Here is a 13,103-nt window from a genome sequence, read left to right on the forward strand (position 1 = left end):
CAGGACAGCCACTGCCTTGGACTGCAGACCTCGCTGCTCCTACGTGCGCAGTGTCAGGCGCACAGTTCTCACCAGCAGTTTTGGGGAAATGCAAGAAACAAACCCAAATCAGAAGATGTGGCTCAAACCTCTGAAGGTCACAACCCCCGGTTCAGATGCGTGAACAGGAACAGAATCCCCACAGATGACAGGGGCACTGACGGAGGACCAGACGGGGCTTTAACAAGACAACTACGGTGGCCAGCACCTGGGAGAAGCTCAGGGCTTCCCGGTTCCTACCTTCTCTAAACAGCTCTAACTAAAAGGACAAGCAGAAAATAATTCTTCCACCAAACAGTCCAGTGGCTTCTTATACGTCACTTTATTCTGCCAACGAGCAGAAACTCTACGCTTCCCACACACAACCGAAAACAAAACAGTGGAGGCATTAACGCTCTTTGGGTTAGCTCATGCCTTTTCACCACGAAAGGATTGCTGGGCTTGATTTAGAACGCATTGTACACGTGGGCAACACACAGAGCAAGGACCTGCATGACGTCAACAGCAACAGCACAAAGATGCGTGTGTGTGTGCACGCGTGTGCCTGAAGGGGAGACAGGAGAGAAGGAAACCAAACAACGACTTGTTTGTGGGCCAACTCTAGACAGGAAGCACAGAGGATGCCAATGAGGGCTTGGGCACCGATGACACGTGGTCGGGCCTGGCAGTGCTCCTGGATCCAACTCCAGGACGAGATAGGAATCGCAAGGAGAGTCCCGTAGAAAGCAAGCGAAAGTACTCCCTACAGGCAGAAGGCGTCTGTCTGCAAGGCACTCACAGAATGGGTCGTTTGTCAGGTTTTCAGCCATTCTTCCAGAAACTCCGAATCCCCGTGCGCAAGCCCCCCCTGAGCCAGCAGGGGGCGCGCTGGCCCTCCCAATGCGGCCGGTCGGACAGAGGCCGAGTTTTTGTCTTCGAGGCCCTGTCATTCTCTGTATAAACAAGTTACGTTCAAGTGTTTAGGATATAAATTACGACCATGCCGGCTGCCTCGGAAGGAATGTAAACACAGCACTGTGGTCGGAGCAAACTCTGAAACTGACTTCGTAATTTATAGCAGGCCCCGAGTAGCTCGGTATAAAAGAACAAAAAAAAAAAAAAAAAGGGGGAAGAAGAAGAAAAAAAGAAGCGGCCCTGTTGAACAGCAAATATGATAATAGGGAGACCAAATAAACGTTTAAATCGCTGCTTCGTCTTGGAAACTCTAGGAAGGAAACAAGGATTAGGACGAGGGTTGAGATTTGTGATGGTCTCGCTTGGGAGATGTTGCAAACACCCCACGCGGGAGCTGTCTCCTGGGTGGCATCCAGAGCCGAGTGATGGATTGATCGTGAGGAAGACCTTCTAGGGCTGAGAACTGGAGGTGAGGGTTTTTTTATTTTCCCCCATTCAGGAAAGCAAAAACAACAAGGCAGCCCTGAGTGTGGAGCAAAGCTGACAGTGGCTGAGGGACATGTGTGTGCCCGCTCAGACCCACTGGTTTCATGGCACAGAGCAGTGTCCTGCCTCGCCGACCTGTTCTCTCTCTCTCTCTCTCTCTCTCTCTCTCTCATCAGCTCTGTCACAGTCAAGAGTGGGGAATGGGAACCTAGCAAGAGAGGAAGAAGGGGGCATCCCCCCCAGAACCGGCCAGATCTGCTGGAGAAAAAAGGAGAGAACAGGGGAGGGGTGCAGGAGGCCTGGGGAGGGGTAGGCGGGCCTCACCGCAGCCACAGAGCACCTGGTGGGGAACCCCCAGCTGCTGCTCCTCTCCCAGAAATCGGGGCAGCCCTGAAGCTTGCGGAGTGCCCAGGGCCTGGTGCTTAGCGCCTTCCTCTCTTGGAAGGGTCGAGGGCCGGGACCCAGCTGCCTCCTACAGCGGGGACGGGGACGCAGGGCCTGCTCCCTGGTGGCTTTCTGCCCCTATGTTTGTCACCCCCCCCCCCCCGGGGTGAGCGAGGAGACAGACAAGGGCCCAGCTGTCTTTGGGCTGTGGAACAAAAGCCAAAGAGGGCACCAAGTTTCCTTAAGTGCGACCCTCGCTGCTCTTTCTTGCCAGGGTTTCTTCTACAGTCCCTTTTACCTTCTGGTTTTTGTTTGACCAGAAAAAGCAAGGGTGGCGCACAGCAAGAAAGCAGAGGCACCGCTCTTGCTCTTTCTCCTTTCTCGCCCAGGGAAGGCCACCGTCCGACCTGGCCTGTGTTTTTCAAGACACAGGCCCCACACCAAGTGAACTACACAGCCGGTGGGGGAGGGAGGACAGTGTAGAATTGCACCGGGGGCTGGGGGAGGAGCACGGGTGCCCGCGGGAGGAACCGGGTCCCTAACACAACTATTTGTTATATACATTTTATTGAAAAAAAATTTTACATCAAAATTATATTTTTGGCAAACTGTAAAAGTATACATACGTGTAAATATATCCTCCTTTGAAAATACAAGCGAAGTGAGAGTATAGACGAAGATCATAAAAATATCTCTAAAACAGGGTGTAAAAACAGCCTTGTAAAAACGTCATCTTGTCGCGAGACCGAAACCACTTCTCCAGCTCCACGCGTGGCTGCCGAGCGAGCTCCCGATCGCTGTCTTTGGCACCTGTCTCCTAACGTAGTAGTGTCTAGGTGAAACCGAGCTCCCCGTCTCAGCTGGCCAGCAACGTGCGGATTTTTCTCCAACTCCTGTGCTTAGCACGGCCTTTTTGAAAAGCACACAAGTTTCCAGAGACAAAGAGAAACACACGCACACGCACACCTTGTCTCCTGGCCCCAGCGTGCAACGTTTCCGTGTGACACAGCTCCTAAGTCCCCCTGCTCTCTCCTCAGGGAGCCTGCGGTGTCACCTGGCCAAGCCTGGACCCCTTGCAAGAGTAAGGCAAGTGTCAGCGGCCCAGGCTCTCCTGGGCACTCTGGCTGCGGCTTCGGGCTACTTACTGCAAGGGCGAGTCCTCGCCGTTCCCGTCCGCCCCTGGCTGCAGAGGAGAGAGGAGAGGAGGGGTGGGGGTGGGGGCCACCACACGGCCCCCGGTTGTTCACATGACGCAGGGCTTGATGTCCTGGCACACGCTCTGGTGGTGGTGGTGATAGTATGACCCGCTGGCCGAGGGGTGGAAGGAAGAAATGCCGTTGAAATTGAGGACGAAGTCCTTTCTGTCGCACACCGGAGTTGAGTGAGGCTGGTAGCGAGGCAGTCCCACTGAAAGAGGAAAGGAAAAGAACCTGTCGCCAGCCGAGCCCTGGGCACCACATTCTGCCCCTCAGTTCCCCGAGGCGGCGGGTTTCGGCGACTCTCCGTGCACTGCTGGCAAAGACAAGCCCAGCTCTGGGACTCTCCGTTCCCCTCCGGGATGCTGGTTTGGAGCACACAGGGCTGCAGAGCCAGCTGCCCCCTAGACAGAGGGCCACCACTGTCAGCCGAGGGTGAGCCCCAGGGTGCAGGGCCACCAAGCGCCCCAGAGCCCCACTCGCTTGGCCGTGCGCCGTTCCCCGGCAGTTCAGGGCGAGGGGCAGCGGAGCAATATTCTTTGTGACAAAGAAGTACCGCACACAGTCGCAGCGCGGGGCGACGGGGCGGGGGAGGCTGACGAAGCTCTCTCTTCCCCTCCACAGATCCCCCCAGGGAAGCCAGGACAGCAAGGAGGAGAGACGCGCCCTCCAGTCGCGGGAGACTCGCAGCATCGGGCGTCCCGAGGGAGCCGCGGCTGGCAGGGGACGGAGAAGGCCCAGTACCCGCTCCCTCCAGACGGGTCCTGGGCTCAGGCGCCGACCTGCCGCCCAGTTTTGCTTTTGCTTTCACTGCGCCTCGCGGCGCCTGGGCGCACTTCGCCTGGCGGTGGGGGTGCCCGGGCATCTCTTGGACCAAGGCCTGGTGAGGCCTGTTCGCCTGGGTCTTTGTTCTGGTCACCCAGACAGGGTGGGGACCACACACCGCACATTCGTGCCGGGCTGGATGAAGCCTTTCAGCGCAGGAAAACTGTACCAGCGAGGGGCTCAGGCCCGGCCGGGTCCCTGGCGCTCACGGAGCTGCCGGGCTGCGCAGTGGCGGGGGACTCGGCCTACGTGAGTCTAAGAAAGCCGCCGCCGGCTCATGCGCCCCGCTGTGTGCGTGGCGCTGCGCACAGGGTGCGTTCACTCTCCGGGTTAAGGCGCTTGGCGGTGCCAGCTCCCAGACCACCACAAGCCCGCGGGACCCGGGGCGGGGGGAGCGCCCATGCCTCGCGACCCGGGCAGCCGCCGGCGCTTTGATGTGCTGGGCGAGACGGTAAAAGCCAGAGCGGCTCCTTGCAGGGCTGACCCGGCGGAATGAAGGGCGCGCCGCCACCCCCAGCCCTGGCGAGGCCCGCGGCCCGCGGCCTCCCTGCGCCCAAGGCTGCCCGGGGTCACGGGTTTCGGGGGATGGCGGGCGCGGCCCGCCTGGATGTGTGCGCGCGTGTGCCGAGCTGTGTCCTGGGACAGGGGGATGTCCTCGGCCCTGCCCGATCGCCCCGCGCCGTCCAGTGGCGGGGACCACGCCTGACCAAGCGAAGGGCCCCGGGCGCTCCCGGTAGGCTCCCTCAGAAGCCCCTGCCTCCAGGCGGCCGGGGAGACCCCAGGTCCAGCCTGGGAGGGCGGGGTGGGAGGAAGGGGCAGCGCGTCCGGGTCGAGCGTCAGGCCTCCTGTGTGCTCCCGCGCGGGCAGTGCGGGTCCCAGCCTCTCAGGACAACGGGTCGTGTCGCCCAGGGTGAGGCACCGCACGAGGGTGGCCCCGTAGGCCGGGCGGGAGTCTCTTGCCCGCCTGCTGTGTTAACTTCTGGCTGGAAAAGTGTTTCGCCGCGGCTTCGTAGCCTCGGACTCCGGGTTCAAGTTGAATGGGGCCGGGAACAGAGCCGGCGGGCGGGCGGGCCTGCGAGGGGCCGCGGGCGCTGGGGGGGGGGGGCGATGTGTGATTGACAGCCAGTCCGAGGGGATTAAAAAAAAAAAAGAGGGGAGGTCGTCTGTATTGGTTACGTGTTGAAATTCCCATAAAAGTGAACAAGTCTCTGTTCTCAGTGGGTTAAGTCAGGCTAAAATCCTCTCCCGTGTGGTCCTACCCAGACTTTGTTTAGGTAACCTCTGAGACCCGCATTTAAAAGGCCTATTTGGGAAATTTCTCCGGCCGGGAGGCCGACATCTTTTGCCCATTTCTGGGCTTCCTCTGTGCCCCGATGCTGCTGTGGCAGGCACACCGAGGAGTCAGAATGGGTACGGGAGGCGCTGCCCATGGGCGCTGAGCGTCTGCTGCCCTTGTGGGCCTCGCTATCACCGCCCCGCTGGTCCTAGGGATGCCAGGGGGGCCTGCAAGGATGGACCTTCACTGCTTCCCGGATAAACCCGCCAAACATCCAGGTCCCCGACCAGCGCGATGTGAAGCAGCCTCGCCGGTGGCCGCCGGGGCGCAGGCACAGCTCTCAGGGAGGCGCAGCAGGGCCCGAGGGGCGGGGGCTGGCAGCCAGCTGGGCACCCCTGTCCACTGGCCGCGCCCTCCAGAGAAAGACCCTGGGCCTCCCCCCACGCCACCCCCGAGCTCCTCTCGGCCCACCGCGTGGGCACCGCGAGGGACTCCCCAGTCCACATCCCAGACGCCAGCACCGCCCGGTGTTTCACCCTTAGACAGCAGTACCACAAAGGCAACTTTTCAAAAAAAAAAAAAAAAAAAAAAAAAGCCAAAGCCGAGGGGGAACCAGACACAGCTCCCTGATCGAGGTGGCGCCAAGACACGCCTTCCCTCAAAGCCAAGTCGGGCCCTCACCCCCGACGCCCGCGGGCGACTCTGCGCTCCCGGCAGGCCCGCCCCGCCGGCACCCGCTGCCCTCCACCCCGGGGCCCGTCGGGCAGAGACAGGGGCACGCAGCGTTACCTGACAGGTCCTCGCGCGCGTTCTGGTGCAGGTAGCTCTGCTCCAGCGAGTAGGACGACATACTGGCGTGCAGGCCCGCGGCGCCCGCGGGGTTGCCGCTGGGCGTCAGGGCGGGCGGCTGCTTGAGGTAAGGCGAGGCGCCGGGCGAGCTCCAGTGCGCCGCAGGGCTCGTGTAGGGCGAGTGGCACTCGATGGCGCTCGCCATGGCCGGGGACGAGGGCACGGGGCTGCTGCTGCTGTCCGGCCCGTAGTCTCCGCCGCCGCCGCTGCCCCCGCCGCCGCCGACGCCCCCGGCCGCGCCGACGGCCCCAGGACCCGCGGGCACGGGGCAGCTGGCCATGTAGGTGGAACCCGGGTTGGGCGACATGTGCGGGACGTGGTGGTGGTGGTGGTGGTGCGGGTGCGCGTGGCCCGGGGCGCCCGCGCCGGCGTCGTAGCCCGTGGCCATCATGTCGAGGCCGCCGTAGCCGCCCTGGCCGTGGCAGCCGAGCGGCGCCGACGGGGGCGCCTGGAAGTCGAAGCCCTGGGGCAGCAGCGAGGCCCCGAAGCCCAGGCCGCTGACCACACGGTGGTACATGGGCTTGAGCGCCTGGCACTTCCGCCTGAAGCCGCGCGGCCGGCGGCGGAACGAGCCCTCCTCGAACATGAACTCGCTGGCCGGGTCGATGGTCCAGTAGTGGCCCTTGCCGGGCCGCCCGAGGCCCTTGGGCAGCTTGATGAAGCACTCGTTGAGCGAGAGGTTGTGGCGCACCGAGTTCTTCCAGCCCTGGTAGGCTCCGCGGAAGAAGGGGAAGCGCGCCTGCAGGAACTGGTAGATCTCGCTGAGCGTCAGGCGCTTGCTGGGCGAGCTCTGGATGGCCATGACGATGAGCGCGATGTACGAGTAGGGCGGCTTCTCCGGCCGCCGCAGCCCCGAGCTCGCCTTCTTGGGGCCCCCGCTGCCCGCGCCCGCGCCGCCGCCGCCGCTCGAGCTCTTGCAGGCGGCCGAGGAGGCGCCGGCCGAGTTGGAGGAGGAGGAGGAGGACGACGAGGACGAGGACGAGGACGACGACGAGGAGGTGGCGGCGGTCTCCAGGGCGGCGGCGGCCGGCGCGCTCATCAAGGCGGCCTGCAGCGCGCCGGGGGCCGGGCTGCACGCGCGGCGGAGCGGGGCCGGCGGCGGGCGCGGCGGGGGTGGCGGCGGCCCGCCCTCGGTGGTCATCTGGGACCCGGGAGCGAGGCCGAGCCGCGGGGGCGGGCCCCGGGCCGCGAGCGGAGGCGCCGGAGCGGGGTCGGCCCAGAAGCCCGGCGAGCGCCCTAGCCCGCCGCCCGGGCTGCAGCCGTGGCCGCTCCGGGCCAGCGCTTCGGCGGCGTCCGCCCCGCTCAGCTCCTCTGGGGCTTCTGGCCGCGGCGGCGGCGGGCCGGAGGCAACGCCCGGCACATCCCTCCCCGGGGCCGCGCGGGCCCCTGCCTTGCGCAACGGCCGCCCAGGCCGCGCAGCCCCAGCGGCCGGGAGCCGGGCGGCTGCGCCCGCGAGCTGGGACCGCGGCCGGGACCCGGGGGACGCGCCCGACGTCTCCTGCAGGAGCGCGGCTCGCTCTGTCTCTGGGACTTCCTCCCTCCCGCGCCCTCCCCCGGCCGCCCGCGCTCCCTCCCTCCACCCCCAGCCCGCCCTGCCCCCTCCTCCGCCGCGGCGCTCGCCCGCGCCCCTCCCAGCCTGGCGGCCGGCTCCCTCTCTTATCTCGGCGCTCGCTCTCCGGGGTCCCCGTGCTCCTTCACTTCCTCCCTCGGCCTCCTTTCCCTTTCCCCCGTGCGCCGGTTTGCAGACGAAGCCATCGCGCACCGACTCACATTTTGCGGAGTTCCACCCCCCGCCCCCTCCCGTCCCCTCCCCTCCCCTCCCCCAACCCCAGCCAAACTCGACCACCTAAGACTTCACCAAATCTTCTTTCGCCCCCGCTTCCCGCCCCCCGCGGAGCGGACCCACCCCCCTGCTCCCCTCCCCCTTCCCCGGCGCCCTCCTCCCCTCCCCCCTTCCTCCTGCCGGCGCGGCCCCGGCCGAGCGGTCTCTCCTCAGCCCGGAGACTCCTTAGCCGCCTTTCCAGGGCCGCACTGACACCATCTGTCAGCTGCGTTTAGACACTGCGGCCCTCTGCCACACGCCGGGGTGCCAGACGCCCAAAGGTAACGTGCCGACCCTCCCTCCCTGCCTCTCCCCTCTCTCTCTCTCTCTCTCTCTCTCTCTCTCTCTGGCCTGCGCGCTCCGCGACGGTTGCTAGCGCTGGGGCGCCCCAAGGCTGCGTGCGCCCCCGGGCGACCGTGGACCTTTGCGGAACTTGGAGCCCAGGCCGCGTTTGACAGGCCTCGTGTTTGCGTTTGCTTGCACTTCATTGGGGGGGGGGGGAATGCAAAAAAAAAAAAAAAAAAAAAGGCTGACCTGAGATAAGAGAGAGAACCTTATTTCTACTCCATCCTGAAGGGCTTCTGGGGCTGTCTTGAGGTTTACGTGCTTGGTGTCAACGTGGCCGACCCAAAAAAGAAAAAGGAAAAGTGCTGTCTCTAAGCCAGCTCTGGCCCTGATCCGCCGCCCTGGTTGTGGCCAGTTCCTGGCTCAGTAAGAGAGATGTGCCCCGGGAGAAATCATTTGCAATGAGAGTCGACAGTTGGTTATTGGATTACACGTGCAGGGAAGTGTGGTCTGACCAGGGACGGGGCTGGGAGCCTCCGGCCGCACCAGGGTGGATGGGGAGGCCAGAGGGAAGGCCCTGGAGACCAGCTGGCCAAATAGGAGGCCGAGCTGCAGGCACCTCTGTGTCTACCCAGAGAGGACCCAGGTGCAAGGGTGGGTGTGGGGGGCGTGCTGGGGGGCCCGGGGGTGGGCGAGATGCGGGGACTGTGCAGGAGTCTGCAAGGGCAGGCAAAGAGCTTCCACCGACAGAATGCAGGCAGGTCCCTGTGGGGCTGGCTGGAGCCCTGGGGGGATCCCCGAGTGCACAGGGGTTGAGTGTGCCGGTGGGTCTGGGGGAGGCGTGTGGGGGGTGCAGGGCTGGGGCTGGCCCCAGACAGTGACCTGAAGTTGAGTGGAAGCAGGCTTTTTCCATCAGACCCTGCCTGGATACCACCCACAGAGCCCGAGTGTCAGTTTACTGCCCTGAGCCCGGCTCCTTTTCCCTAAGCTCCACAGTAATTAGACAAAGAAAACCTAAATTAGCTGAACAGGCGTCGACAGCTTCCTCCAGAGCACCGCTGGTACCTACATGGGAATGTGTCCGAAAATGGCTTGATTGTAGCCCAGAGTCAGCTAAGAAAACACAGCCAACCCGAACTGAGTTTACCACTCATTTCCAAGAGAAAAGAGAAACAAGTCGCTCTTTTCCGGAAGGGATGTTTGGATTGGGTTGGGGCAGGGGCTCGCCGTGGTTCCCACTTTCTTTCTGACAGGAGAACGTTTTGAGGGGAGCAGGTCAGTCCCCTTTTATTTCCTAATGGGTTCATCCCCGCCTCCGCTTCGCTTCGTTTGTAATTTTATGTAGGATAACTTAGATAAATGACTAAGTGTAGAGGTAAGCCCAGTGTGTTCACTGACCGCTCTAAGTGTCTGAAAAAAGAAATTAAGTAACTAAAATAGAAACCAGAGTGGCAAGGACATAGTATCGAAAAGGGGCCCCAGTGAGTGAGAGAGAGAGAGAGAGAGAGAGAGAGTGTTGGGGTGGCTGGAGCACCAGCTTAGCACAACAATGTCTCATTTGTAGGTGAGGGTGGTGGGCAGTGGCCTCTGGCTCCTTGTGCCAGTCACCGTCATTGTCACTTAGCCAGGGACTCCTTGGATTTTCTGCACCTGGGAATTCTGTGAATATCGGTGCTCTGAGAGGAGCTGGCTTCTGAAAGGTTGTAGGAGACAGAGACGGAAGAATAAAAGACACTAACCCTAAAAGCCAGGATAACCCTCTACCTGAGTAGTGCCCAGGGTGGGAGTTAGGGCTCCCTTTGAGAATATGGACCTGCTTCCAGAAGAAGAAAAAAATTCCAACTTGCCTGGGATTTTAGATGGTCTGCAGAAACTCAATAAAAAAAAAAAAGTCACCTTACTCTACGAACACTTAGTTTTTGTCTTAGCTTCTACTGTTCAGCTGGTCAGACTGTGAGGGATTGTTTCAGGCTCCCTTGTCCATCCAAGTGCAAGTGATAGCCATTTAACCTAAACTCTCTGAATTGGCAGGAAGTCCACTCACAGTGTGGCAAGCGTCGCGGGGTCCAGCCTGGCACTGGGGTGCTGGAGATCAGGTGGAGCCCGGGTGGAGCCTGCTCTCTCCACAGCTCTGCCTCCTACAGCCCCTGCACTGCAGCGGGAGAGGAGGGAGAGGCGGCGTGCTGGTTTTCTGAAGTGATCTGAGCAGGAGGGGCTCCGTTGTGGAGACCCCACTGGGCCCGGGGAAACCTTTCCCTGGCAGAAGCTGCCCAGGGCTAGAATGCCACGTTTCGGCCACAGCGTGCCCAGGAAGGGGTCACCGTGGCACAGCCCAGATGCCATCTTCCTCCTTCAGAGGTGACCAAAGGGGGCCTGGGAGAGGCTGGATGACTTGCCAGGAGCCACGCCTAGCCAAGTGACACAGCTGGCCTGCAGCCTGGGCTCCTCCTCCTACCCACAGCAAAGCTTTGCTTTAAACCCTGATGCACACAGATCTTTGGGCTAAGAATGCATGTGATAACACATTGTGCCCGATCCTTTATCCCTGGCGGGGGTATGTGGCAGGCAGAATTTCAAAGGAAAATTGTGCTGGCCTCTACACCCTGCCTGGCTTAGGATGGCTGTCCGGTCTTCCAGGTCACTTCGTACGGGGGTGACTACAGTGACCTCCACTGTTTGTAAACAACAAAAACCTTGATTTTGTTCCCCCTTACGGGAAGAAAAAACACCATTCGTTTCCCTGATTCTCCACCAGCCCGGCGCTCCTCGGTCAACCTGAAACGCACGGCCAAGGGCCCACCGGCCCTCCCTCCTGTCCCCTTGGCCTGTCTCCTGCTGGGTTGCGGCTCCTTCCCGCCGCTCCAAACCCCTGGGTCCCATCCCTGCCTTCCCCCGGCGCAAGGGAATGTAAATTTGGGGAAGCTTGGGTGTCTCCCATTTTTGTTCTGTAATCGGCGTTTTATTCTAGGAAATCTCATCATGCTTGCGGTTTCAATCTTATGTTCCTAGCGTGCTTCCCCTGCTGGTGGGTTTTACATGAAATGGCTCAGTCTAAACCAGTTGCCGACGGGAGAGACGCAGCGGGTGCCCGCAAGGTCCACAGCCTTCGGAGCCGTCCGCGCCGCCGGGCACTTCGCGCGCCGCCGCACCCCGCCCTTCCTTCCGCCCCGCCCGGGCGCAGCTCGGCCTCTTCCCGACTCTGGGTGCAAGCGACCACTCTTTTCACGCAGTCGGTTAGGTGCACGCTTGGGGTGGGTGGAGGATTCTCGAACTCCCGCGAGGCCTTTCTCAATGGGGACTGTAGACAGTGCTGGGGGCCTAGGGAGGAGACCACGGAGGATCCTCTACAATGCGCGCCGCGCAGGCCCTGCTGGAGGCTGCCAGCCTCGACAGCGGAGAGCGGCGGGGAGCAGCGCTGGGTGGACGAGGGTGCGTGGACGCAGAGACTGGAGAGGGAGAACGGTGGGACTCCCGCCCCGTTCCTGTCGTCCGCTCTCTTCCTCGGTCCAGAACCCTCCCAGACCTCCGGGTTTGAACTCCAGCCACCCAATTCCGAGTGTTTATTTGGATAGATTCTTCCGCTCTCCTAACGCCTGTGTCTCGGGCAGTGCGCTGTTAATAGCCCCCTTCCTGAGAGAAGCGCCATGGCTGGACGGTGGGCCTGCCTCGGTGGCCCACTTGGCCCTGTCGGAGTGCGTTTGGGGAGGGAGGAAAGCGGGTCCCTCCTACTCCCGTGCCAAGAGGCCTCTGCCTACCTCCGCATTTCCCGGATTTCGAGGCCCCGAGTGCTGTTGGTTGGGAGGCCTAAACCTTGGGAAGGTTCCCGTATGGACTAGAAGGCCCGGAGCCCGTGCGGAGGCGGCAGTTCCTGGCGGGGTACCTCTCAGGCCGTCGCCTACAGCCTGCTGCGTTCAAGGGTGGAAAGGCCACGAGGCCAGAGAGGAGGGTCTCTGAGACCAGGACCAGCCGCTCCGCCTAAGAGGCAGAGGGAGGGGAAGGCCTGGCTTGTCCCAAGGGGCCAGGAAGAGTGGGCTCCCAGCGGAGAGGCAAGATGAGTGGGGGGAGGGGCGAGCGCCGCGCCCACCCGCAGGCAGTGGGTTCTGGTGCCCGACAACACCTTAGCTGCGCGGCTGCGAACAAAGTCCTCGTGCCTGAGGATGAGCTGGAAACCTTTGTAGGGAGCCGGCCGGGGCGCAGGCGCCTTGGGGGAATCTCTGGAGCTCCGCGCCGGCCCCTTGCGCCCTCCCTGCCTCCGGTTACCACGGGTCCCCTGCGTGCCTTCTTCTGCGACCCCGGGCCTCCGGAGGCTTGGCCTCGGCGCCGTCCGCCCGCCTTCCCGGGCTGGGAAGGAGCTGGCCAGGCCTCGCACGCACGCACACTGGGCAGGGCTGGCCGGACCCACACGCGAGGCGCCCGCGGGACCTGAAGGGTCGCCCCGGGCACAAAGCGGGGGTCGGAGAGGGTTGAGGCGGGCATCATGCAGGCCTCTGAACGCTGCCGGAGGTCCCAGGTGGTTCCCCCGACGCCCCCCAACCGAGAGGGAGGGACGGAGCCCGAGAGCTGCGGGCCTGCGCGCGCAGGGACCGGGCGCGCCCTGGAGGTCCCTGCCCAGCCCAGCCCGGGTCGGGTTTGCTTCTCTTGCCTCCCCTCCCCGTGCCCTCCCTTCCCCCCGAATAAATAAATATCTCCCGGGGCGGCAGGCTCGGCGGGGCGCCGGGCCCTGCGCGCCGCAGCGGTCGGTGGACTTCCTGGCGCATCAAAACTCGCCTCCTGTCCTCCCTGCCGAGCTCAGGATATGGGGCGCGCTCGCCTCTCTTCAGAAAAGGAAACGTAGCTCTTCCAAAAATATAAATCAGCTCTGACGTCCAAATATTTCTTTTGTCCTCCAGCATCCTCTGTGGGGATAAATAAAACGTGCTTGGCGCCCACAGGCCGGCGAGGGACCTCGGGGCGCCCAGACGCCGCCCGCGAGGAGCTGCCTTTCGGGAGCTCCCCCTGCCGCTGCCTCCCTCGGCCTGGCCCCGATTCCCTTCTAGGGGTGCGGCCT

At 62.7% G+C, this 13,103-nt stretch overlaps 1 protein-coding gene and 1 long non-coding RNA gene across 7 annotated transcripts in view; one reads left to right on the top strand and one right to left on the bottom strand.

Moving 5' to 3' along the window:
- Positions 1-2,902: 2,902 nt before the first annotated feature.
- Positions 2,903-7,233, bottom strand: FOXF2 (forkhead box F2). The gene is made up of 2 exons (XM_008248492.5): positions 5,890-7,233; positions 2,903-3,210 (listed from the first exon to the last, which is right to left on the bottom strand). The coding sequence occupies exons 1-2, from the start codon at positions 7,088-7,090 to the stop codon at positions 3,047-3,049; spliced, it is 1,365 nt and encodes a 454-aa protein (XP_008246714.2). The 5' UTR covers positions 7,091-7,233; the 3' UTR covers positions 2,903-3,046.
- A 309-nt stretch (positions 7,234-7,542) lies between these two features.
- LOC103345145 (uncharacterized) overlaps positions 7,543-13,103 on the top strand; it is a 56,049-nt gene continuing 50,488 nt past the window's right edge. For 2 of the 6 annotated variants that reach the window (XR_007915095.3, XR_016234388.1), the window contains exon 1: positions 7,841-8,052. This is a non-coding gene — a long non-coding RNA (uncharacterized LOC103345145). Of the gene's footprint in view, positions 8,053-13,103 lie in introns of all 6 variants that reach the window. The other 4 variants (XR_016234389.1, XR_016234390.1, XR_016234391.1 and 1 more) reach the window with 4 other exon arrangements.

Source organism: Oryctolagus cuniculus, chromosome 5 (assembly GCF_051225735.1).
Source record: "Oryctolagus cuniculus isolate XC-2025 breed Fujian yellow rabbit chromosome 5, ASM5122573v1, whole genome shotgun sequence".
Classification (NCBI taxonomy): Eukaryota; Metazoa; Chordata; class Mammalia; order Lagomorpha; family Leporidae; genus Oryctolagus; species Oryctolagus cuniculus.